General features: G+C 45.1%; 1 protein-coding gene across 7 annotated transcripts in view; it reads right to left on the minus strand.

Moving 5' to 3' along the window:
* The window catches only part of KTN1 (kinectin 1), a 139,204-nt gene that overhangs the window by 22,454 nt on the left and 90,933 nt on the right, over positions 1-25,817 (minus strand). For 4 of the 7 annotated variants that reach the window (XM_056547059.1, XM_056547054.1, XM_056547056.1 and 1 more), the window contains exons 24-36: positions 24,039-24,107; positions 23,247-23,284; positions 22,723-22,813; positions 17,003-17,071; positions 15,761-15,798; positions 14,880-14,970; positions 14,449-14,514; positions 13,912-13,955; positions 12,178-12,268; positions 12,025-12,102; positions 9,649-9,686; positions 8,593-8,683; positions 1,632-1,718 (exon numbers count right to left, since the gene is read on the minus strand). In XM_056547059.1, coding sequence (XP_056403034.1) covers positions 1,632-1,718; positions 8,593-8,683; positions 9,649-9,686; positions 12,025-12,102; positions 12,178-12,268; positions 13,912-13,955; positions 14,449-14,514; positions 14,880-14,970; positions 15,761-15,798; positions 17,003-17,071; positions 22,723-22,813; positions 23,247-23,284; positions 24,039-24,107 — 891 coding nt within the window. The remainder of the gene's footprint in view (positions 1-1,631; positions 1,719-8,592; positions 8,684-9,648; positions 9,687-12,024; positions 12,103-12,177; positions 12,269-13,911; positions 13,956-14,448; positions 14,515-14,879; positions 14,971-15,760; positions 15,799-17,002; positions 17,072-22,722; positions 22,814-23,246; positions 23,285-24,038; positions 24,108-25,817) is intronic. The other 3 variants (XM_056547058.1, XM_056547057.1, XM_056547055.1) reach the window with 2 other exon arrangements.

Consider the following 25,817-nt stretch of genomic DNA (forward strand, 5'->3'; position numbering starts at 1 on the left):
GTATACCCCTGTGTTGGTTGGTTGGGCTATGTGCCATGAGCGGACATTAGGTGGACATCAAATTTCCCTCTGTACAGAAGAATGACACCACCGGGATAAAGTGACCCTGCACCTTTTATCACCATTTTTAGTTCCAAAATTCTGCACTGGATAGTCAGAGCTCTATTTTCTGATACAGAAATCCCAAACCCATGCACAGACATAGGAGGTTGGCATCTGCAGCCGCCTCTAGAGAAAACTCAGGAAGCCTGTCTGGAAATGCTGGGAGTTGTAGTACTGCAACATATGGAGGCAACCTGGTTGGGAAACACTGCTATATATTGTCTTATTAAGTTTAAGGGGGTACTCCCGTGGAAAACTTTTTTTTATTTTTTTAAATCAACTGGTGCCAGAAAGTTTTACAGATTTGTAAATTACTTCTATTAAAAAAAACTTTAATCATTCCAGTACTTTTTAGGGGAGGAAATTCTTTTCTTTTTGGATTTCTCTTCTGTCACGACCACAGTGCTCTCTGCTGTCCATTTTAGGAACTGTCCAGAGCAGGAGAAAATCCCCATAGCAAACATAGGCTGCTCTGGACAGTTCCTAAAATGGACAGCAGAGGTCAGCAGAGAGGACTGTGGCCCTGACAGAAGAGAAATCCAAAAATAAAAAATAAACATTTCTCTTTAGTATACAGCCCCTAAAAAGTACTGGAACGATTAAGATTTATATAATAGAAGTAATTTACAAATCTGTTTAACTTTCTGGCACCAGTTACAAAAATAAAGTTTTCCACGGGAGTACCCCTTTAATACTAGCGGTGCAAACCTCTGAGATACTAAGAATAGCTATCTGTTCTTGGCAGGATAGGGGCATGTGTATATCACTAGGAGACCAACTGCTGGGACCCTCCCCAATGACAAGGATGGGGGTCCCAAATCTGAAGTCGGAACAGTAGAGCGATCATGCATATGCACTGCCGCGTCATTCATGGTCTATGCCAAATATAGCCAAGTACTTTATTTGACTATTTTCAGCAGTCGCATAGACTGAGTGGCGTGGCAATGCCAACACATAGACCGGTGTTTCCCAACCAGGGTGCCTCCAGCTGTTGCAGAACTACAACTCCCAGCATGCCCGGACAGCCAAAGGCTGTCCGGGCATGCTGGGAGTTGTAGTTTTGCAACAGCTGGAGGGACCCTGGTTGGGAAACCCTGACAGACGTTCCATTTCTATAGAAAACTTAGGACCCCTCTTTCGATCCTGAGGGTACCAGCAGTTATTCTCACCTTAAAGCTCCCTCCAGCAGTGGCTGCAGGCAGACAATGTAATGAAAACTACATCTATGCAGAGGATTTGGAACACAAGAACAAAGTACAGCATAAAGAAATTATATATATATATATATATATATATATATATATATATATATATATATATAAAAATACTTTAGATAAAAATAATGGTATTTAAAAGGTGGAGTTTCCCTTTAAAAGGTAGTTGGTGCACTTGGGTTTAAGTTGGCGGCATCAGCATGCAGATCTATAAAAATCCATTCCACCATCTCAGAAACCGAGCTAAGAGTCAGCAGACAGAGCAGCCGTGCCCAGGTACAATCTGCGCTATGTCCCCACCAGTAGCATTACAACCTTGGCAGTCTTGTTGACTCTCTCTTGTAGCATTTTTTCAGTTGATGCCAATGCCTCCATTGCTTTCCAGTTTTTCTCCCGAAGGTCCTAATTGTTTTTAGAAAGAGTTATTTATTTCAGTAGACCCATACACTAACACGTCTTCATAGTTCATTCAGTAATTTGCATTATAAGGGGGTGGAGGTATCGTTTGCTTGCTCAAATTCATCAGATTTTACCAAGGCCAGACATGGGAAGATCCCACACAGGAAAGCGGCAGAGTAGCCTTGACCAACTTTTCTTTGTGAACAAAAGGCCTTACTGTCATAATGCCTTAAAGGGGTACTCCACTGGCCAGCATTCGGAAGTAAACGTTGTGAATACTGTTTTCGAGCTGCAGAGGTCGGCCTCGCCCCTCGTGACATCACGGCCACACACCCTAGATTTGTCAATCTCTGCATTAAAAGGGGTACTCCACTGGTCAGCGTTCGGAAGTAAATGTTCCGAACGCTGTTTTCGCGCTGCAGGAGTCGGCCACGCCCCTCGTGGCATCACGGCCACGCCCCCTAAATGCAACTCTATTCGTTTACTTCCGAACGCTGGCCAGTGAAGTACCCCTTTTAATGCAGGGATTGACAAATTTTGTTTTCAATTTACTACATAAAAAACAAAAGTAAGAATTTTAAGTTTTTGTCCCGTGAGCTGAAGTTTTTACCGGTACCACTTTTGCTTAGTATTGACTTTTTTGGATTATTTTCTGGGATGTAATGTGACCAAATATCAGCAATTTTGGCGTTTGTATTTTTTCTTTAGCATTTAAACCATCGACCATGCAGGATCAGGAAAGTTATTATTAGTTTGGACAATTTTTTATTTTGGCAATAAGCATAAGACTGGGTTTAAAAGATTTGTCCTTACAGCGGCCGGATCTGGATGGGGGTTGGGAAAACCGGGCACTCCCGTATCCTAGCCGGACCCAATCTCATTCATTTGAATGAACCGACCAGAGTCAGATAGTGACTCCGGTCGGCTCATTTTTGCCCCGTATTCGGTTTTCTGGCCGGACTGAAAACCGTGGTATGATGTCGTTTTCAGTCTGGGCACAAAATCTGATACAGGGTAAAAATGAGCCGACCGGAGTAACTATCTGACTCCGACCGGCTCATTCAAATGAATGAAATGGGGGCGAGGGACGGCTGGGATACGGGAGCGCTCGGTTTTCCCATCCTCCAGCCAGATCAGGTCCCCGTATGGACAAAATGTAGTGTGAACCCACCCTAACATTGATCTATAAGATTGGCAATCAATTGTTACAGTTGTATTTATTATTGATTCCCCAACAGGGGCTGTGTCTATGGGACCACGAGGTATGCGCGCCATAATTGTTTAAATGACGGACATCATAATGATCTCTAATGTCCGTCAATTCCAACAGATGTCAGCTGGTACCTGCCGGTATGGCATGGCATGAATCTGGCTCTCTGGCATGCGTCATACTCCCTCCCCCAACCCATGATATAATTGAACAGGTTGGGTTGCCCTTGGCCTCTTTAAGGGACTTTTTCACACGCAACTGTTTTGTCCAGTTTTGCTACCTACCCGGGTTCTAAACTGTCTCAGGTAGGTATGGTAATTATCACTAGACAATATACGAACAATCCTGCATCTTTAGATGTTCTATAGTTGTACAGAGGGTACAGGGTATATCAGAATGATTTAATGCTGGTATGAGTGAAGAAGAAAATAGGGGAACAAAAACTGCCTGGTTACATAGTAAAACAACTTCATAGTCAATTCCGTAATTTGCATTAAAAGGGATGGACTTAAATTAATTGAGCTGTACCAGTGCTCCTCACACCAAGGCCAGACATATGGAAGATCCCACACTATACTGTGCTTGCAATATTGCTGGACTGTTTAGCAATATGGGGAAGGAAAATGCAATCCAATCTATCTTAAAGGGGTACTCCGCCCCTAGACATCTTATCCCCTATCCAAAAGATAGGGGATAAGATGTCTGATTGCGGGGGTCCAGGCGCTGAGGACCCCCGCAATCTTGGCTGCGGCACCCCAGACATCCAGTGCACGGAGCAAACTTCACTCTGAGCCGGATGCAAGTCTATGGCAGGGGGCCCGACAGCCGCCACGAGTCTCCGGCGCTGCACCTGACATTCTAAACGTACGGCGGGTGCAGCAGGGGGATCGTGGGGGCCATTTTCCTTTGGATAGGGGGGATAAGATGTCTTAGGGGCAAAGTACCCCTTTAGGCTTTTGTTTCACAAAAGAAAAGTTAACATTGACAGCAGATGCCACTGTATGGAAAAGACCAGACGATCCCTGTATCTCCTGCCAGTACTGGAGGCTTGGTCTCATATTGTGATGTATCTATAGAGGAATGGTTTTCATTTTCATCCTCCAATTTGAAACGCTACTTTTGGGGGCTACACATTTGTGAAAACATCAGCTGAACGGCTCTTGTGAAATAGAAAACAAAGTCTCAGAAAGAAAGAGCAGATTCCAATCCACCAAACAGGGGAAAAAAAGGTTAATATTCACAACACAAAACCAAATATTCAGCAGACATGATTTACAGGTTAAGAGAGAACGTATGAAATACAAAGCAATGTAAGGCAGCATTCACATCTGCGCACTGATTACGTTTTTCTGTTCCGTTGTTGGAGGAGAAAAACGGAATTCAAGCTGCTACAGACCCGTCCCATGTCCAATTGACCCCACCAACTAAAAGTGTGTCTGATGGGCTGCACCAATGATGACATCATAGGACATCATACTACGTTCATTTTTGCAAGGTTCCAATGCAAATGTGAAGAAAAGCTTGAAACTAAAAAAAATATTGCAACTATTTAACAAGTACAGTAATTTCTTCTGTAAAGAGTTTTAAAGGGTTAAAACCAAAAACGTAGATCTTTAGAATTAAAAGAGTTATCCAGGAATAGAAAAACAGAGCTTTTTTTCCCAAAAAAACACAGTACCAGCGGACCTGCTTCATGTTCTTTTTTGTATCCCTAATGAAGGGCCATGTTCAAGTTAGAAAAGTAGATTTTTATACTTACTGTAAAATCACTTTCTCTGAGCTTCTATTGGGGGACACAGGACCATGGGTATATGCTGCTTGCCATTAGGAGGCTGACACTAGGCAAAAAAACTAAAGAAAGTCAGCTCCTCCCGGCAGGATATACCCACCTCCTTGCTCTGAGCAACTCCGTTTAGTCCCAAAGCAGAAGGAGAACCAACCAAGAAAGGAACAGCCCGAACAAAAACCCAGACAAAAGAAGGGGACCAACCACACCACAGCAGCGGAAACTGGCTGGCCACAAACAATCCAATGGGCGGGTGCTGTGTCCCCCAATAGAAGCTCCGTGAAAGATTTCATAATAAGTATAAAAATCGACTTTTCTCGAGCACTTCATGGGGGGATGCAGGACCATGGGACCTCCTAAAGCAGTACCTGGGGAGGGAAAGACCAACATCCCAGCAAGAAAAGAACTCAGGTGGACGGCTGAACTGCTGCCTGCAAAACCCTGCGTCCCAGGACAGCGTCGAAGGACGCAAAGGTATGAACACGGTAAAACTTGGCAAAAGTATGCAGGGACGACCATGTCTCCGCCTTGCAAACCTGCAGAGCCGAAGCCCCGTGGCTGACCGCCCAGGAGGCCCCCATCACGCAGGTGGTGTGAGCAGTCACTCGAAATGGGGGAACCTGAACCTTGTAACGATACGCCTCCAAAATGGTGGATCGTATCCACCGGGAGATAGTGGCCATGAAAGCTGGGAGCCCCTTGCGCTGCCCATCGGGAAGCACAAACAGAGTCACACCGCCAGAAGGAGGAAGTGACCTACAAATAGGTCAGAACTGCCCGAATCAAGTCCAGCTTGTGAAGCTGGCACTCCCACGGAGTCGGACAGAAAGGCGGCAACACAATCTCCTCGTTCAAGTGAAAGGAAGTCACGACCTTGGGCTGAAATTAGGGTACCGGCCGAAGAACCACCTTATCTTGGTGACGCACCAGAACAGGGGAACGGCAAGAGAGGGCAGCCAATTCCAACACACAACGAATGGACGTCACTGCAACAAGGAAGGCCCCCTTCCAGGAAAGGAAGCGAAGGGAAACCTGACAAGGAGGCTCAAATGGAGTGCCCTGCAGAGCATCCAAAATCGAGGTTGAGGTCCCATCCGGAAACGCCGTAGCCGCACATGATGGTTTAGAAGCTTCAAATCGAGAATGGGTCTGACAGTGCCGCCCATCTTGGGAAATACGAAAAGATTGGAGTAGAACCCCGAAAAACTTTCCCGAGGAGGGAACGGTACTATCACTCTCTGAAACGGAGGGTGGGAAGGGCCACCTAAAAAAAGTTACATCAAGAGCGGGAGACTAAGGGGGGCGGGACCGAAAAAACGATCCGGGATGCCTTGGACACGACCTCTCGAACCCAAGCATCCTGAATTCGCGCCAGCCAAACGTCCGGAAAGAGGGACAAGCGACAACCCACCCAAGGAGAAGACTCTGATGGGGGCGCACCCTCAGGCAGTGGGAGGCTTGCTAATCGCGGATTTGGAAGAGGGGCGGTTGCAACGAGGTCCAAATTTCAAGGAGGGGCGAGCGTTGAAAGACAGTGCCCTCCTATCATGTGAGGCCACCGGTTTGTCCTGGAAGCCCAAGAAGCAAAAGGGGCAAAAGGAAGAAGTCTTCCGCCGGGAGTCCAAGCTGCACGGACGATTCTGAGGTAGGAGGGAACTCTTGCCCCTGATAGCCTCAGAGGTGATCCCATCCAGGCGTTTGCCAAAGAGACGAGACTCCAGTCTTAAGCCACATGGAGCACCGAAGGGCCACCAGGTTGACCGAGGCAATGACAGCGCAGCGAGCCGACTAAGGAGGCCGAGCAGTGGTAATCCCCGGCATTAGAGATATGCTGAGCTAAATCTACCAAATCGCCGTGGGAGGAACCTGCTAAAATAGCCTGCCGCAATTGAAGAGCCCAAACAGAGAGGGCTTTGGATACCCACGTAGAGGCAAAGGCTGGTGACAAAGCCGAGCCTGCCGCCTCAAAAGCGGATTTCAACAAGTTTACGATACTTTTATCCGAGAAATCTTTAAAAGGAGGCTGCACCTGCCAGTGGCAGAGTAGTGGATTTAGCCGAAACACAGAAGGGTCTACGGTAGGAGGAGAAGACCACTTCGCCACCATGTCTTGAGGAAAGGGAAAGCACGGAGCTTCTTAGTCCCATGGAAGAGTTTGTCTGGATGCTTCCAAGCTGCCTCCAACAGCCGGTCAAATTCAGTGTGAGGGCTGAAAACGCACGGCGAAATGACACTTCAGGGTCCACGTCTGAAGTTCCTGGGTCCTGCAGGTGGAAGGTGTCCCTGACTGCCGACACCAGACTGTCCACCATATCTGACATACGGGTGTTTGAGGGTGGGAACATACTCACCCACGAAGTCTTCGACCAGCTATGGGCCACCTGCCTTAAGCCAGACCCAGCTGACAAGCGAGGGACATGGAGCCAGGGTACACCACCAGGAGCTGGTTGGTGGCGAGGAGGGGGTTAACGGCCCATGCTGCAATGCACTGTGCCCCTAGCTCGCAGGTGGGGATCAGGCAGTGCCTATCGCCCCATGCTAGAAAAAACAAAAAAAGGGAGAGAAAACCTAACTATAGACTGAGACTAGGAAAAAAACTAAAGAAATAAGAACTCCAAACCTGTGTCTGCCTCCTGCTGACACTAAGCTAAACCAGAGTTGCTCAGAGCCAGGAGGAGCAGACTTTTTGTTTTTTGTCTAGTGTCAGCCTCCTAGCGGCAAGCAACATATACCCATGGTCCTGTGTCCCCCAATAAAGCACTTGAGAAAAGCTTGTTTTGTGCATTGCATTTTATTTTTAAAACCCCATTTCTCCTAATCAGCAAAGCGCCTGGTCTGAGGTCTCAATTTTCTTTGCAGTACAAGATTCCTGTACTCTTTACCCTGATTTCTCCATATCTAAAGTCTGTGAAAGTTGTCCTCCAAAGATTCTTCCCCCTTCTGTCCACTATCTGTTTTGGTGTGCAACCTCTACCCCATCCCTACTGCGATCTACAAGTCATCTGACAGATTTATCTTTCCCCGAGTAGGAATATTGATGGTAGGAAGTTTATTATAAAGATTATTTCTATAAAGTTGCTTCATTTAGCATAAAGAAAAAAATAAAAAATAATAATATGGTGCAAAGGTGTCCATAGCCTTTAACGCAAACAGCAGAGGAGGAAACAGCTGGACACCATTCATTTAGTTATTTTCCCTATTCCAAGCTGTGGGGTTAATTCGATTCTTCTAAAAATAAATGTAGGTGAAGAATCTTCTGAATCACCAGGGTAAATGACAGTCCCTACAGACGTCACATTCTAGCTGATCACACAATGCACACTATAGATGCCAGACAATTCTTGGCAGATTCTGCTGACAGCCATAGATGGAACGTACATCCTGGATGCATATCCCAGGTTGTAAGAGGGACAACGTGATATATGAAAACATAAGGCTGAGGGGATGGGAAGGAAATACACTGGTGTACTTCTTGTTCTTGCTTAACGTTGAAGTAACCATCAGAGCATCTCCAACGTTCCACTTAATATTCCATACATATATTTCTACTTACAGCAATAATTTACTACTAAAGCCTGCAATACACAAAATAGCTGTTGACCAAACACTTGTTTGTCCCACAGTTAGGTCTTTCAGTTCCCTTATAAATTCCATTTTCCATATTTCATAATATGCCGGCGCAGACCAGTGTCCAGAATGTCCGCATGGAGATTCTCCGTGCAGATATTCCAGCATGTGTACATAGCCTTACCATACACACAAGATCGTCGGCTATCCTTCTGGAGTCAAGTGTATGTGTCTGTATGACCGCCTAACGTACAGGAAAGGTAAACAAATATTTCATAAGACAACATAATACTACATAATGTCCCTGTACTCACATTGTTCTTCTTCCGTTGCTGCTCTACCGCAGATTTTTGAACTTCTAGCTCTGAAAGCAGTTCTGTGATGTACTTTTCTTTTGCTGCAATCCTAGAAATATGCACAATATATCAGGTAACATTATTTGGATCACTGCATCAACTAAATAAGAAAAAATAAAAAAAGCTATAGTAATATAATGCGCTCCCCATTAACTCTGGTCTTGGTTCAACATCCATAGTTCTCCACTTGGGACCCTTTCAATCAGCCAAAATCTCTGTATAGAGGTTTAAAAGGACCCTGCATATCTGTATATTACATGGGCAATTATACTTTATGTCTACGAATGTCGTTACAACATAGACTGAGGTGGCAATGCTTCTCCTAATGAAAGGGACAAAAGGAGTGTGGAGTGTTATAGGCCATTTGTGCTTCATTGTGTAAAAGAATATGCAAGTAGCTCTCTCTCCCAGAAAAGCAAAGAGCTTGCTCTCTAGTGCCACGTATTGGAGGTAGCATCCCTGCAAATCAATTCTTTGCTTTAAAGAGGTTCTGTGGCCTCCCAAGACATTGAAAGCTGAAAGCTTAGAGTGGCTTCAGTTTAGGGGTGTTCTTTTTAATTAACTGCCCTTCCCATGCACAGGAGCTAAAGGGTTTTGTACCCTATCTGACTGAGTGGATCAGTCCGATGAGCGTACCCTTCATGACCTGTGACTAGTTCACAAAGAGCACAGTAGCGTCCGAAATTTATTAGAATGGGACAGGTCCTGTCCATTGCTGTATATGTACACGAGTGCTGCTGTAAAGCATATCACTAAATGCTGTTTAAAACGGCTTAGGTAATATGGCAACTGGCATAATAATGTGCACACACAAAAAAATAATAATCAGAAAATAGAATAGCTGTCTCTTTATCAGGAAAACACAAAATCTAGAAAATAGATTCCTTTTAACTTACAAAAAAAAAAAAAAAACTAAAAACCTAGTATAGCATTTTGGCCCTCAAAAAGCAATAGAAACCTGACAAAGAAATTACTCAAGAATGAACAGAATAGGACATTGGTCACTTTACTTACGCTTCTATTAATTCATCACTTTTAGCAACTGAAGAAACCTAAAATTGGGTGAGAAAGTCACAGTAAACCAGCACGTTCACCACAAACTATTATTTCTATCTGAGACTTACAACATAGACACAACAGAGTTCTCTGACCAGATATGGAACTGGCTTCTTGAAGCAATGGTGTGTAACACAACCGTGTGGTATATTTGCCTTTGATGGGTATTGTGATTTACTAGTAAGCTGGGATTTCTAGATCAATTCAAGTTCACACCTTCCGTATTTTTCGCCGTATAAGACGCACTTTTTCTTCCCCAAAACTGGGGGGAAAAAGCCGGTGCGTCTTATACGGCGAATACACCCCTATCGCGGCGGTCCCTGCGGCCATCAACGGCCAGGACCCGCGGCTAATACAGGACATCACCGATCGCGGTGATGCCCTGTATTAACCCTTCAGACACGGCGATCAAAGCTGACCACCACGTCTGAACGGAAAGTGACACTAACCCGGCTGTTCAGGGACCGCCGCGATTTCACCGCGGCGGTCCGAACAGCCCGACTGAATAGCCGGGTTAGTGCTTACAGGACACCAGGAGGGACCTTACCTGCCCCCTCGGTGTCTTCTCCGTTCAGGGATCCCCTGTATGGCCGTCGCTCTCCTTCCTCGTCATCATGTCGTCGCGTACGTGCGTCGGCGTGCGTAACGACGTGATGACGGCGACTGAGAGCGAGGATACCCGGCCGGCAGCAGAGACGTTCCGGAGCGACGGGGACACGGCGACAGCGATGGAGCGACATCCAGGGCAGCGGTGACGGGTCCGGAGCAGCGGGGACACGTCAGTATTACCTCCTATGCAGTGGTCTTCAATCTGCGGACCTCCAGATGTTGCAAAACTACAACTCCCAGCATGCCCGGACAGCCAACGGCTGTCCGGGCATGCTGGGAGTTGTAGTTTTGCAACATCTGGAGGTCCGCAGGTTGAAGACCACTATTGGGTTCAAAATCTTAAATTTTTTAGATTTTGCACCTAAAAATAGGGTGCGTTTTATACGCCGGTGCGTCCTATAGGGCGAAAAATACGGTACGCAGATTTGATGCGCAGGATTTTCTGCTGCAGATTTCAATGTAAACTAAATGACTGAGCACAGCTTCTAATCTGCAGTTTACAAATCCTGCGCATCAAATCTGCGTAGCATCCTGTGTGTGTGAACGTACACTTAGTGAACATATTCCTGCATAGCAGTGTTTCCGAACCTATAGCTCTGCACTGTCGCAAAACCACCACCCCCATTTTGCCCTGACCAGCTAATGGAAGTGGTATTTTTGCAACAGCTAGAGTCACAAGTTGGGGAACACTGTTGTATGAATTAGGGAATTGCTGAATATCAAGTTTAATATTAGTGTTTCCCAACCAGTGTGCCTGCAGCTGTTGCAAAACTACAACTGCCAGCATACCTGGACAGTCAAAGGCTGTCTGTGCATGCTGGGATTTGTGATTTTGCAACAGCTGGAGGCACACTGGTTAGAATACACTGGACTTATACCATCTATCTGCCATACATGGGATCATCACTTAGGATTAGAGTTGAGTGAATTTACAGCACATTGGCTCGTAACGAACCTGCATAAATTAGTTCAGCTTTCCAAGTGTTCCAGTGGCCTGTAATCCCGGACTTTTTCAGGCCACTACAGCACTTTGAAAGCTGAACTTCTTTACGCAGACTAAAATAATCAACAGCCGAGACGCGAGGCTTGTTACGAGACAATGTACTGTAAGTAAATCATTAACAGTATAATATATAACATTATACGAAGGGAATTCGTCACTTTCATTTTTGGTGCTTTAGAAAATAAAGAAGAAACTTTTAAAATAATCTAAACCTTCTAATATGTCTACAGCACCAATGTAGACTTAAGTATATCAATGATACAGTCCAATTCCTTTTATGTGTCCCATAATTATTTGAAAGGTTATCAAGAAATACAGAGAAGATGGGTGCAGGATCAGACAACACAGTTTATTGTCCGTTACTAGAGATGAGCGAACTTACAGTAAATTCGATTCGTCAAGAACTTCTCCGCTCGGCAGTTGATTACTTTTCCTGCATAAATTAGTTCAGCTTTCTGGTGCTCCCGTGGGCTGGAAAAGGTGGATACAGTCCTAGGAAAGAGAGTCTCCTAGGACTACATTTACCTTTTCCAGCCCACCGGAGCACCTGAAAGCTGAACTAATTTATGCAGGATAAGTCATCAACTGCCGAGCCGAGAAGTTCGTGACGAATCGAATTTACTGTAAGTTCGCTCATCTCTAGTCCTTTGCTCATTCCCAGGTCACAATGGCTATAAATAAATTAACAAAAAGCGCTTAAAGAGTCTAAGCACAATTCACACCTGTCGTAGTTGTTGATCATATGTCTTCTGTAGATCGCAGGCCTGAATTTTCAAAATTTCATTTTCTTTTTTCAGACCCTATTAAACAAAAATAAACTAGTCAGAGCGGTTTCTTTACATCATGGTGGCCTTTTCTGCAGCATTTTAATTTACCGTTAGTTCCTGAGATGTGAAAGTTATATTTGCTTCTTTCTCAGAAAGAGCTGCCTCCATATTCTTGATTTTCTCATTCTGTTGCTCCACTCTATGGGTAGAAAAACAAAGTTTCAATGGGGGACATTTATCAATGATTTTACCCCTTTTTGACGTTTATTTTTTGAAACAATTTTGCGCAGTGTCACTCATTACGTCTCTTTTGTGCGTCTTTTTGGTGGAACATTTTCAGATGTTGTCTATTGTTTGTGCACTGTGGAGCGAAAAATGCAGTGGACACAAATTATTACCTGCGCAAGGTTTGTAAACACTGTCAAACTTTGCGCATTGCCGACATTTTTAACGCAAATATAGATCAAGGAGCACATGTACCAAAGTGTCAGAAAGAATTAACTACTTTGCTGTACGGTCACCATAAGGCTACGTTCGCACAGCCATTGTATCAGCCGCCTGCAGCCAGACTACTACTACGCTCATCATGGAACAGACTCCTTTCCATGATGAGAGTAGTAGTTCCCTGGCTGCGGGAGTCTGCAGGCGGCTGGGGAGGCTACATATTTGTACTACTACTACCCTCATCATGGAACAGCATCTGTTCCATGTTGGGGGTAGTAGTACAGGGGATAAGGGATTGATTGCATCAGGTCACACTTCTGACACCCGATGCGATCAGCAGTTATAAAGCAGGGGAGCGGGCGGCATGCTGCGCTCCCCTACGATGTATATACTACTGTGTAAACTTTGATTTTGAAATCCCCTGCCGGGAGCCCTGAATGGCCGGCACCGAGGAGCCATTCAAGGCTCCCGGTGGGGTTTTGGAAACTCCTACTTTGACCCTCAAATGTATGCCCCCCATGCATATTTATAATTCACTGGCCCCAGTGAAGTTAGGGATTTGCAGTTAGGGATCTGCATGAATGTGTGACTTTTTACTACCCTATGAAGGAGAAGAGGTAAAGACGCAGCAAGTAATTGTGGAAGGAAGGACTGTATATCTGTTACTATCATCTCTCCTCCTGTACAGTCTTCTAGTGACACCCAGGGGCACCATACATGTTCATGAGTCATACCCCCCAAAAAAAGGATTATGACAGTTTTTCTATTAGTGTACATTACAATGTGCTCCACAGATAAAAAACAAACATCATTGCAATGTATGAACATGTCCCTATTTATAGGGGTTATTCGAAGATTAAATGCAATCTCTACCCACAGGATAGGTGACAACTAGCTGACTAGTGACTAACAGTGTTTCCAAACCAGGGTGCCTCCAACTGTTGCAAAACAACAACTCCCAGCATGCCCGTACAACCTAAGGCTGTCCGGGCATGCTGGGAGTTGTAGTTTTGCAACAGCTAGAGGCACCCTGGTTGGGAAACACTGACTTGATTACTTGTTAATAGGTTTGTTACAATGTATCAGTTCAAGCACACTCTGTCCTTACTTGTGTTTCTAAGCCAGCACGCCTCCAGCTGTTGCAAAACTACAACTCCCAGAATGCCCGGAAAGCCAACAGCTGTCTGGGCATGCTGGGAATTTTAGTTTTTGTAACAGCTGGAGGCACCCTGGTTGGGAAACACTGTTCTAACAGCTGGGACCCCCTATCAATTGTGAGGTCAATTGTCCTGGGTATATGGAGGTGTACCGACTCTCTACATATGGAAGAGCTCCCTTCCCTACACGTGTATATGGGGATCGGGAGATTTCTGTCCACATAAAATTAAATACACTTACATCCTCTGAAGCTCCTGCACTCCTGATGATGATGATGACTCTTGCTACAAAGTAAAGGAACAAATATAAAATGGTCACTACTTTGAATAATATTCTAGAAGAATATCTTAAAGGAAGGCCAGTGTACCTTGAAAGAATTTCCGAAGTAGAACATAAAAAGACATTGTATAATATGAATGCGGTTTTACTACTTCTATGCTGAGTTATCAGTTCTTAATGTTACAGGATCAAAGCCTCTGAGTGGATCTCATGACTTATCCTGTTTTGATCTGTCAGTTTTGTCATAGGGACTTTTGGGGCCCAATTCACCATTTACAGCGACGTCAAAGATTTAAGATAATACAGAACGGTGTGGATAGTGGTAGAACAGGCAGAAGTGGTCATCATAAGACCCCAGCAGCAGTTCTGCTTCAAGCCTTGATAATTCCTCATAGAAATAATTTACTAAAAACATTTCTATGTCCAGTATACAATAAACATCCATTTCTATATTAATTCTGGGTGGTCTCCTTTAAGAAAGCATACAATGTGCTATACCTGCTTGAATTGCTGCTTTGCTTCTTCAATGTGAATTTTTAGCTGCTGACTTTCCTTCTGTAGATCCTAAGAAAATAAAAATCATCCTCTTAGTTAATAAAAAAAAAAATACATTTCTCCTCAACAGGATGTGCCCTACAGGTGTCTGATCAGAGGGGGACTGACGCCCCCAGTATCCATCCCAATCATCAGGACAAAAAATGTTGTAGCCTTTTTATTGTTTATTCAGGAACTGCAGCACCTCCATACATGCCAGCGCTCCTGGTACTACAGCTAACAGGCTGAGCAGTCAATCATTCCAAGTAGGCAGCCATTTCCGACCACAGAACAGACACTGTACAAGATGACGACTAATAGGAAGTCCAAGAAAATATCTGTCCCAAAGGATAAAACTTTATATAAGGGCAATGACCTAAACAGAGATAACTTACCTCAATCTGTCTTTCCCTTTCCAGGATCACCTTCTCACGTTCATTAAACCGTTCTTCTATTCCCTTTAAGCTCTCTTCCTTGCCCTTTAATCTATAGAATATCAAAGACATCAGATGTGGTCACACACTTCTGATAGGACATAAAACTAAAACCTACAACCAATAGACAGAATTCTACTGTATGTTTCAAGATAACCATCCAAATAATGGGCAAATAAAAGTACATATATGTATATTAATTTGAGTGACAATAAACGGGCCGCACTCACCGGATTCTTTCTGCTGGAGAATCCGGTTAGTGCGGCCCATTTATTTTCTCACTCAAATTATTGTATGGATACCTTAATTCTAGGGCTGTCTTGCACCCCGATACCCGCGGGAAAGATAGACATGTGAAGTGTGCTGCTTTGTGCGTCCATCTGCCTAGTGACTGTGCACATTGATTGTTTCATGCAGCCCAGATACAGGTGCAGAAGAAATACCGCACCACCCCATGGAATAAAGCTACACAATATCCTAATCATTATTTAAGAGTGCTGTGGTGTTTCTTTTGTGATTACATTATATATATATATATATATATATATATATATATATATATATATATATATATATATATATATACACATATACATACACACACACACATACATATACACTACTATCTAAATCTGACGCATAGGATTTGCAAGTATTGGTTGGTGCTGTGGGTACAGTAATAGGGGCACATGGAGTAGCAGCAGGGCAGCAGTATTACATGAGGGGGATGCTGCTGTAAAGGGTGGAGGCAGCTGCAGAAGTAAGGGACCAAAGATGTCGTAGTATAGTCTGAGGGAGAACTCATCACGGCTTCTGGCCTGGATTATGCCCTATATACTTACTGATTCTGAAGCTCCTGAATTAGTGTAGTAGTGGAGACCTAAAAGGCAAAAATATACAGTCAGGACTGAACCCACAAGTGTAAAAAAAAAAAAAAAAAAAAAGCAATTATAATGTGAAAAGAAAAATGTGCAGGGCACAAATATAGAGGAGATTAACAGCTACTGGAGCAAACTAAACCTTTATAAATGCAAATACAATTTACAAAATATATATTATATAAAAAAATAAAATTTAAAAAAAATAAAAAAAAAAAGATCTGAAACACCCTAATGTTCCAAATCACTAAGCGTAACTTCAAAAAGTTTGCTGAAGATTTTCTGTAAAATGTAAAACATACATAATAAAGAAAAGTGGAAAAGTGCAGATTTAAAAAGGGTCATTCAGCACTCTGAGGGTGAATTCACACCATGCTTTTGGAAACCGTACACAACCATATTGCTTGCCGTATACACTGACCAATAATAAAAATTTACACCAATCGTTAAAAAGATGTATCCAGTTTTGTACTAGTCAATGCAAACCGTACTGAGCACACTATAGAATACAGTTTTGTCAGTTTCTGAGGTATAAATTAAAAACAAAAAACTGATTCAAAACAAGATGACAATATCGTGATGTGAATGCACCCTAAAAACGAAAAGGTCTATCCTTACGGTAGGGCATCCATATTAGGGTATGTTCACTCTCTGCATGAACATCCCGCGGCGGCAGAGTCCCATTGAATTCATGAGATTCTGCTCCACTGTGCACACAGAAAATGTCCTGATTCTTGCGTCCGCAGAATGAATAGGCATGTCTCTTTCTGCGGTTACCGCTCATAAATGCATTGCCTTCTATGAGACACTGGGAATTGTTCAAATGTGCAAAGTGTCCCTCTGTGTTTTCCAGACATTCCGCACATTTTACTCCTTGTGAACATGGCCTTAGATTGGTGGGGGTCTAACTGTCTGATCAGCTGTCTGAAGAAGCTATAGTGCTCCTACAAGTGCTGCAGCCACAATACTTATATCAGCTGCTGGCTAGTTTCTATCATTTTCCCAGGTTCTAACAGTATAGATAACCCTTTATAGATCCACAGAATGAACCAGCTACATTCTTTAAGCCACATTCCCCATCACTGTACAGCAGTATCTTGTGGGTTTTTTTGGGCAGATTTTACCACTTACACATTTAATATCACACATAAGAGGTTGAATAGGTTTTTACACATTTCTAGATACAGTAAAGTATCTGGAAGTTACCTGTTCAGCCTTCTCAAGCTGGCTACTTGCCAATGCTTCCTTCAGAGCTTCTATTTCTTTAGTCAATTCCTTTACAACAATGAAAACAAGACAAATGGAAAACGAGACCACAACACAATGCCATGCAAAAAAGGAGATTTTTTTTTAACTCACCGTATAATCTCTCTTTTTCGTAGCCTTTATTGGGGGACACCTATAATGATGGTATATGCTCTTGCCACTAGGAGGCGCTGACACTAGGAAAAAAGGTTCGCTCCTCCGTGGCAGGATATACCCGCCCACTGGAAGTGAGGTAATCTGTTTTGTCACCAAGCAGTAGGAGAAGCCAACAAAGAAATATGACTGAAGCACCCCAGAAAGGAATCCCGGATAAAAAAAAAAACAAGGACCGGAAAATAAAATCCGGACAAAGAATGAAGAAATGGGTGGGTGTGGTGTCCCCAATGAAGGCTATGAGAAAGAGATTTTAGAGTGAGTACAAAAAATATCTCCTTTTCTCGGTCGCTCTTCATTGGGGACACAGATACTGATGGGACGCACCAAAGCAGTCCCTAGAGAGGGAAAAACAACCAACAGCAAAAGGGGAATCAGTCAAGAGACCGAACCCCCTTGACCGAAAGGCCTGCAGATGAGATCCTGGGCAGAGACCACCGAGGCCCACAAACTGAGCTCCCGGAAGAACCCAGTCCATGGAGAAGGACTAAGACGCCAAGGAAGAGACCATCCTATGTAGAGACTCCAAAGCCATGGTCCATAAGGAGAGACAAGAAGAAAAGGTCGACTAGGAAGTCAGAAGGGCCGGAACCATTTCGGGAGGAGGTAGGAATCAACTCCAAGGAACACAGAACCAGACAGAAGGCTAACCCGTCTGGGAAACAAAAATGGAAAAGGGCACAAATAAGAGAACCCCATCCAGAGTCAACTAAGTCAAGAGAACATGGCGGAAAAAAACGCCAGGGAGAGCAGCGTACGCCTGAGCAGAAGGAGAGTACAGGAGGTGGAGACCAGAAAAACACTGGAAAAAAGAAAGTGGGTTGGAGACTGGCTGTGAAGAGGCCTGGTGCAGAAAATCAATGCCCAGAACAGCTGCAGACCAAAAACCTCAGTCCCAGGGGCCCGCCGCAAGCACCTGGGAGGCAAAAGAAGCTCGAGTAAAGTAATCCGGATGACCCGAACACCCACCACCCCAGGAGTACATTGACTCTTGAAGGAGGAAAGGAATAAGGCCTAAAAGGGAGCGGAATGCCCTGAAAAGGGGCATCCCGGAACACCGGAACGTCCGACATGGGAAACTGAGGTTCCAGAGTTGCCTGGAAGACGTACACCTGTACAGTAAGTAAACCCAACGTCCGCAAAATGCTCCGGGTGACAAACTTCTACATCAAGACAAGAAGTGCGGTATAGAAAGACCACCGGACAAACGGGACCGCAGAGAAGTCGGGCCAGGAGAGCTAACCTGCCAGAGACCACAACCATCCCCGAGGCCCAAAGAACCAGAAGGGCAGATCTAGAAAAGAAGAAACGCCACAGCATACTACGATAGTGACCAAGACAAGGAGACTAACCAGACATGAATACCAGCGGTCTGAGCGGACAGGAGCAACATCCCATCACAACGGGAAAGGAGGAGGAAACAAAAGGGAAGGTTATTCCAGAAGACTGTAGTGTCAGTGCAGTGCAATGGACAAGGAAGGAGGAACAAACCCCTCCAAGGAGATTGCACTGAGGGAGGAGGAGGGCAATAGTAGGACCAAAACAACCCAAACCTGACAAAGCCTGTTGCAGCCCAGATATGGGAGACCGACAGCGATGGAGACTGTGCAGACAACAGTTTGGCTGAAGAAGAAAACTTCCAGGCGCTGGATAAAAGGGGACAGCCAGATAATCGATTACTGTGCTCCACTGCTGCATGTGGAAGGGAGGGGAGGCCTAGGAGCTATAGATAGTATCCCCACCACCTTGGGAGATCGGAGGAGGCTAGGATCTAGGGTCCATAGTATCCAAAGGGGCACTCCTTCAGACACCACACACAGCAGTGGGGTACCTGAACTCCAGCCGCAGATACATCAGCTGTGTGAGGAGTGGCAGGCGGTGGAGGAAACCATGCAGACCACTGTCTGTCTTACTGGTATGGGTCCACAGACAACGGGTCACTCCGTCGGACACCTTGCATCAGCAGTGGGGTACCGGAGTGGCAGCTGAGAGATGAGTGACAGGTGAGATTACTGTCCGACATACCGACATCAGGACCAATCCACGGAGACCTTGCACTAGACGGGGGGGATCACGAGGGAATTATATTGTATGACACACCAGAACACCCCCATGATGGGTGACCGGCAGACCTGACAGTGTCCTTAGCGTCTGCTAGGAATACAAAAAAAAAAAAAGGAAACTCTTGCAAGGGCATTCGACCAGTGTCTTGCCTCGGTAGGGAGGGACTGGAATTCGGCCATGGGCATGACAGGCATGACATGGCATGGCACTTAGTGGTAGACACAATATATTTCCAACAGTTTCCAAGAGATTGAGAAATCCCTGGCAGTACCCCGCCACGTCGGTGCACGTATGTTCCCTGACAGTGTGAGAACCCTGCAGAAAACATTTGCCAAAGGCATACCTCAACTGACAATGTAAATAGTCTAAAGCAGGCCACGGTACAGGGTGACTGAAAGGATAAAGCGGTTCCATCCATTGAAAAGGTACCCTGCAGATATTAAACTGGTAAAAACAGGCCAAGGCTGTAATTGCGCCAACCACCACCAAATGGTCTTATTTTTAAACTTTTTACAGACCGCACAGCCCGCTGAGAAGTGGGGGCATGCGAGAAGAACACCACCCCCACAGCCGGCCTCAGACTAGGAGAAGCACTGGGGAGGGGGGAGCTTGTGGTAAGATGCGGAACCCAGCCGGATGCACAATCTGCGGCCATTACCGGAAAAGGGCTGGGGAACTGTCTGAAAGACGGGTCCAGTTCCTCCCCCACCGGGGAAGCGCCTGGCCGCATGGGGAGCAGTAAGCAGGCTGGTGTGCCCGCACTGAAGGGCGGCCGGCCTTGTGGGCCGCAATGATAGAAGTAAGCCTGGGACCGGAGACCCACTGCCTGCAGCTGTAGGTCTCCGGTCAGTCTATAAGATCGCAGTCTTAGAACGCGGTCAGGAGACCCACTGCCTGCAGCTGTAGGTCTCCGATATCAGCCTAATAAAGAACGCAGCCAGGACACTGTGCCTGGCTGCACAAGGTAGTAAGTGGGCAGATAACGCCCCCACTGGGGAAGCAGACATCTGCACGGGTTAAAAGACCCGCTGCCCCAGAGACTGAAACTGGGGCAGCAGCATAGAGTCTCCGGCTGGTAGCGAAGATAACGTGACCAGGGTACTGTGCCTGGCCGCAATACATGTGGGTTAGAAATGCATGGCCCGAAGAGGGGGGGAGAGAAGGTTCACCGGACTGTCCCCTCCAGAATGGGGCCAGAGGCCATGAGGGGGTCTGGCCCAGCACAGCTGCGTGTAATTGCGGCTGAGAAACTGGGGGGAAGGGGGGTTGCAGTACATACTCACCCATGGCTTCTTATACTCACTCTGAAGTCTTCAACCAGCTTATGGCCACGCTGCATCACACCCTGAGATAGCGGGGCGAGCAGGGGCAAGTGGGAGAACCAGACCCATGGTAAAACCTCCAAGCACTGGCCGTTGGTGATAAGGGGTTGACGGCCCATACTCTTATGTTTCGTGCCCCTTTGTTGCATTTGGGGGAACAAGTAGTGCCATGCTCCTGAACTAAACATCCCTTACTAGAAACTGATTTAAAAAATTAAATAAAAAAAGACCCGGTCTGTGGAGCTCCCAGACCTGTGTCTTGTCTCCTACTGACACAAGCTAAAACCGATTACCTCACTTCCAGTGGGCAGGTATATCGTAGTGTCAGTGTCTCCTAGTGGCAAGAGCATATACCCATCAGTATAGGTGTCCCCCAATGAAGAGCGACAGAGAAACTAAGTGGATGTGCAGTAGCCCATTTACCCAAGGTCTTTAATACAGCAGCAAAAGTTTCTCTTTTATTAGTGAAGAATAATCCAGTTACTACCATCGATAGTGACTGTAAAATTAAAATACAGTAAATGGGCTAAAGCTCATGTGATGAGATGTAGGTGCAAACCACAATGTAACATGCAAGGAAACATAACTAAAGATCTGATATTATTAACCTGATGATAATGTACATGAGCAAATGAACAAAATCTGAAGTATTTGCACTTCCTACTACAACCCTAAATTATTGTCAGGTATAGTTTTAAAGGATACCTACATTCAGCCCTCAAAGCTTTTTTTTTTTACTCCCTAGGACTGTGTGTGTGGACGTCTGCTGCTACCGTGACCCTGGCGGCAGTCATAGACTTGCAGATTTTATCCAGGAAAAAAACTTTTTTGTTATATATTAACTGGCTCCAGAAAGTTAAACAGATTTGTAAATTACTTCTATTAAAAAATCTTAATCCTTTGAGTACTTATGAGCTGCTGAAGTGGAGTTGTTCTTTTCTGTCTAAGTGCTCTCTGATGACATGCGTCTCGGGAACCGCCCAGTTTAGGAGCAAATCCCCATAGCAAAACTTTTCTACTCTGTGCAGTTCCTGAGGCAAGCAGAGATGTCAGCAGAGAGCACTGTTGCCAGACAGAAAACAACAACTCAACTTCAGCAGCTGATAATTATTGAAGGGATTAAGATTTTTTTATAGAAGTAATTTACAAATCTGTTTAACTTTCTGGAGCCAGTTGATATATATAAAAGTTTTTTCCTGGAATACCCCTTTAACTAACTATATAGAGCAGGGTTTCCCAACCAGGGTGCCTTCAGCTGTTGAAAAACTACAACTCCCAGCATGCCCGGACAGCCTTTGGCTGTCCGGGCATGCTGGGAGTTGCAGTTTTGCAACAGCTGGAGGCACCCTGGTTGGGAAACAATGATATAAAGGGAGGAAGTGGTAGTCTAAAGCTGGCCTGGAAGTTCTGGTAGGGAATATGAATATGTGGCTGACAGCTCTCCACAAGGGCATAGTGATTTGGTAATGTCACCAAGGGGCTGTTTCATATAGACAATCCCCTTTGTATATGAAGTATTAGAGCAGGGATGTCTCATGGGGTGGCCTGCGCTCAGGTTTCTAGGTCTATAAGCCAAAGATTTTAAAGTGTTACTATGATTCATAAGACTTTTGACATGTTGCCCAGGCAGGTCAAAAGATTTGATTGCACCAGGTCTCACTCCTGAGAACCGCAGCGATCGCTAGTTAGAAGCCTGGGAAGTGCGCAAGATCACGCTCAACTTCTTTACTGGACGCCAGATGTGACCTTCTCGCTGATTTATATAGCGAAAAGGTTGGATTGCTCTAACAGCCAAAGAGTGAGGCACCCACTGCCGTGAACTTCCTCACTGGCTTACAGCTAGCGATCTCAGCCGGTCTCAGGACAGACCTGATACAACCAAAACTTTTGACATGTTTGAACAATATGTCAATTCTTTTCAACTGATAGTAATGATTTTTTAAAAAAATAGCTCGCAGATGTGGCCCATCCTTGTGTAGCATGGATTTAAATGTCCCACAAGCATATTTTCACATACTACAGAAATAATCTAGGCATAACAACTATAATACATCACACACTGAGGGGGGCAGCACTGAGGGGGGCAGTCAACCAATGCAAAGGCTGGCTATATGGTAATACCTGTACACTTCTCCCCTCCTTGTCAGCTCTCAGATGCTCAGCCTGTAGAAGTTCTTCTACAGATTTTATCTTGCCGTCCTTCTCATGGATCCTTAAAGATAATCAACATTCTACATATAAAGTCTTTATAAAACATAAGGGTTTAATACACATTTTAATCAAACTGTATGGCTGGGAACACACTAGGGCCATACAGATGCCTTTGTGTGTATGTATTAGGGTCTTAGGTCCCGGTATGACACTGGGGTCTGATGACGTGAATGGACAGCTGTCAATTCAGGTCAAGTCTAGAGCTGTCTTTAAGCAACCATAACAAACAAATATTAGAGCAATGCTTGAAATACACGAGACAGTATGCCTCCATACAGCATGGTCTTCAAGGTGTCAGCAAAAATATTTAGAGTTGCTAAATTCATTTTTTTTTTTTTTACAAAATATATCCATTTTAGTTAGTTAAGCTGGCCACAGATTGGATAACGGTAACTTCAATAAAAAAAAGCCAATATAAAATAAAATGTACTTACACATTTTTAAGATCGTCCACCACAGAAGTGAGGGATACCTAAAGCAACATATATAATTCATTATATAACATATATTAATAAAATAATATAACAGCAATTCTCATCAAATATAGTATTAAAGGAGTAGTCCAGTGGTGACCCAGTGGTGAACAACTTATCCCCTATCCTAAGGATAGGGGATAAGTTTGAGATCGCGGCGGGTCCGACCGCTGGGGCCCCCTGCGATCTCCTGTACGGAGCCCCGACAGCCCGTGGGAAGGGGGCGTGTCGACCTCCGCACAAAGCGACGGCCGACACGCCCCCTCAATACAACTCTCTGGCAGACCCGAAGCGCTGCCTTCGGCAATCTCCGGCTCTGCCATAGAAATGTATTGAGGGGGCGTGTCGGCTATCTGGCCGGAGAGCCTGGCCCCCGTACAGAGAGATCGCAGGGGGCCCCAGCGGTCGGACCCCTAAGCCAAAATCTGAAGAAGGGGAAACTTTTCCATCATCATTTTTCTTTGTGTACGTTCCACACCTAGCTTTGGCTTATAAATGCTAATGGAAAATACTGACCACAATACTGACCACAATACTGACCACAATACTGACCACAATACTGACCACAATACTGACCACAATACTGACCAAAATACTGACCAAAATACTGACCAAAATACTGACCAAAATACTGACCAAAATACTGACCAAAATACTGACCAAAATACTGACCAAAATACTGACCAAAATACTGCATAGTGATAGTGACTTTATAGGTGTCTGGCAGCGGTTGGCATGTCATCTAACAGTTACCTGGTCGTTGTGTTGTGCCTTGAGATTCTGCAAATCCATTCTTAAAGATGCATTTTCATCCCTCAGCAACTTTATTTAAAATAAATAAAATAAATAATGAAAAATTAATAAAAAGGTAATTCACACCTACAAAAACAAGATCTATAAAGATTCTATTGATAAAACAAAAGGAGTTTCTATTTCATATTGCTTGTATATTATACACATAAGGGTCTATTCACACGTACAGTATTCTGCACAGATTTGATGTGCAGGATATTAAGCTGTGTTCAGTCAGTTTACATTGAAATCTGCAGCAGAAAATCCAGCGCATCAACTCTGCGTATGTGTGAACTTACCCTAAAATGGTATTTTGATCTGGGAAATAAATGGCACATTCAAAAGTACCGTATTTTTTGCCGTATAAGACGCACTTTTTCTTCCCCAAAACTGGGGGGAAAGTCGGTGCGTCTTATACGGCGAATACACCCCTATCGCGGCGGTCCCTGCGGCCATCAACGGCCGGGACGCGCGGCTAATACAGAACATCACCGATCGCGGTGATGCCCTGTATTAACCCTTCAGACGCGGCGATCAAAGCTGACCGCCGCGACTGAAGGGAAAGTGACACTAACCCGGCTGCTCAGTCGGGCTGTTCGGGACCGCCACGATTTCACCGCGGCGGTCCCGAACAGCCCGACTGAATAAACGGGTTAGTGCTTACAGGACACTGGGAGGGACCTTACCTGCCTCCTCGGTGTCTTCTCCATTCAGGGATCCCCTGCATGGCCGGCGCTCTCCTTCCTCGTCATCACATCGTCGCGTACGTGCGTCGGCGTGTGTAATGACGTGATGGCGGCGACAGAGAGCGAGGATTCCCGGCTGGCAGCAGAGACGTTTCGGAGCGACGGGGACACGGCGACAGCGATGGAGCGACATCCAGGGCAGCGGTGACGGGTCCGTAGCGGCGGGGACACGCGAGTATTACCTCCTATGCAGTGGTCTTCAATCTGCGGACCTCCAGATGTTGCAAAACTACAACTTCCAGCATGCCCGGACAGCCAACGGCTGTCCGGGCATGCTGGGAGTTGTAGTTTTGCAACATCTGGAGGTCCGCAGATTGAAGACCACTATTGGGTTCAAAATCTTTATTTTTTTAGATTTTGCACCTATAAATTGGGTGCGTCTTATACGCCGGTGCGTCCTATAGGGCGAAAAATACGGTATATGCAAAAAATGACTGATAGATGAAGGTCCAACAGCACCCGCCTCCAGCCAAGCAGGATGTAATACACAGTTTAGCCAAAATTGACTTTAGTAGGAGTTGAATAGTTAGCTTCACTGATTCCGTAAGTGCCAGAGAGATGAAAACAGCATGTGCCTAGAGGGGGCCTGGAGAAAGGTACCAGTCCAGGACCCTGTGAATATGCCATAAATGTCCCAGATGAGAATACCTCTACTTGTATTTTTATTCTTTATATGCAATATATATAAATATATACATATATAAAATAAAAAATAAAACACACACAACACTACAAGTAGTAACAGGAGTACAATTTAGTTGACAGTCAAAATAAAGCTTGCATCCAATGATTGCTTCAATGGCTGGATAAGTGTATACATTCCGCACTCCCCGCAAGGCTTCAGCCAGACAACTCCGCTTCATATCCTTCTACGGACCCGGCTCCAGACTTCCTGAAGGGCGCTCACCTGCCTCGAGGCCAGAAGAAGCGCACACCGCACAAAACCGCCGGCAGTCGCCTCTGAGCGCCCTGTAGGAAGTCTGGAGCCGGGTCC

This window comes from Hyla sarda, chromosome 11, assembly GCF_029499605.1.
Source record: "Hyla sarda isolate aHylSar1 chromosome 11, aHylSar1.hap1, whole genome shotgun sequence".
Classification (NCBI taxonomy): domain Eukaryota; kingdom Metazoa; phylum Chordata; class Amphibia; order Anura; family Hylidae; genus Hyla; species Hyla sarda.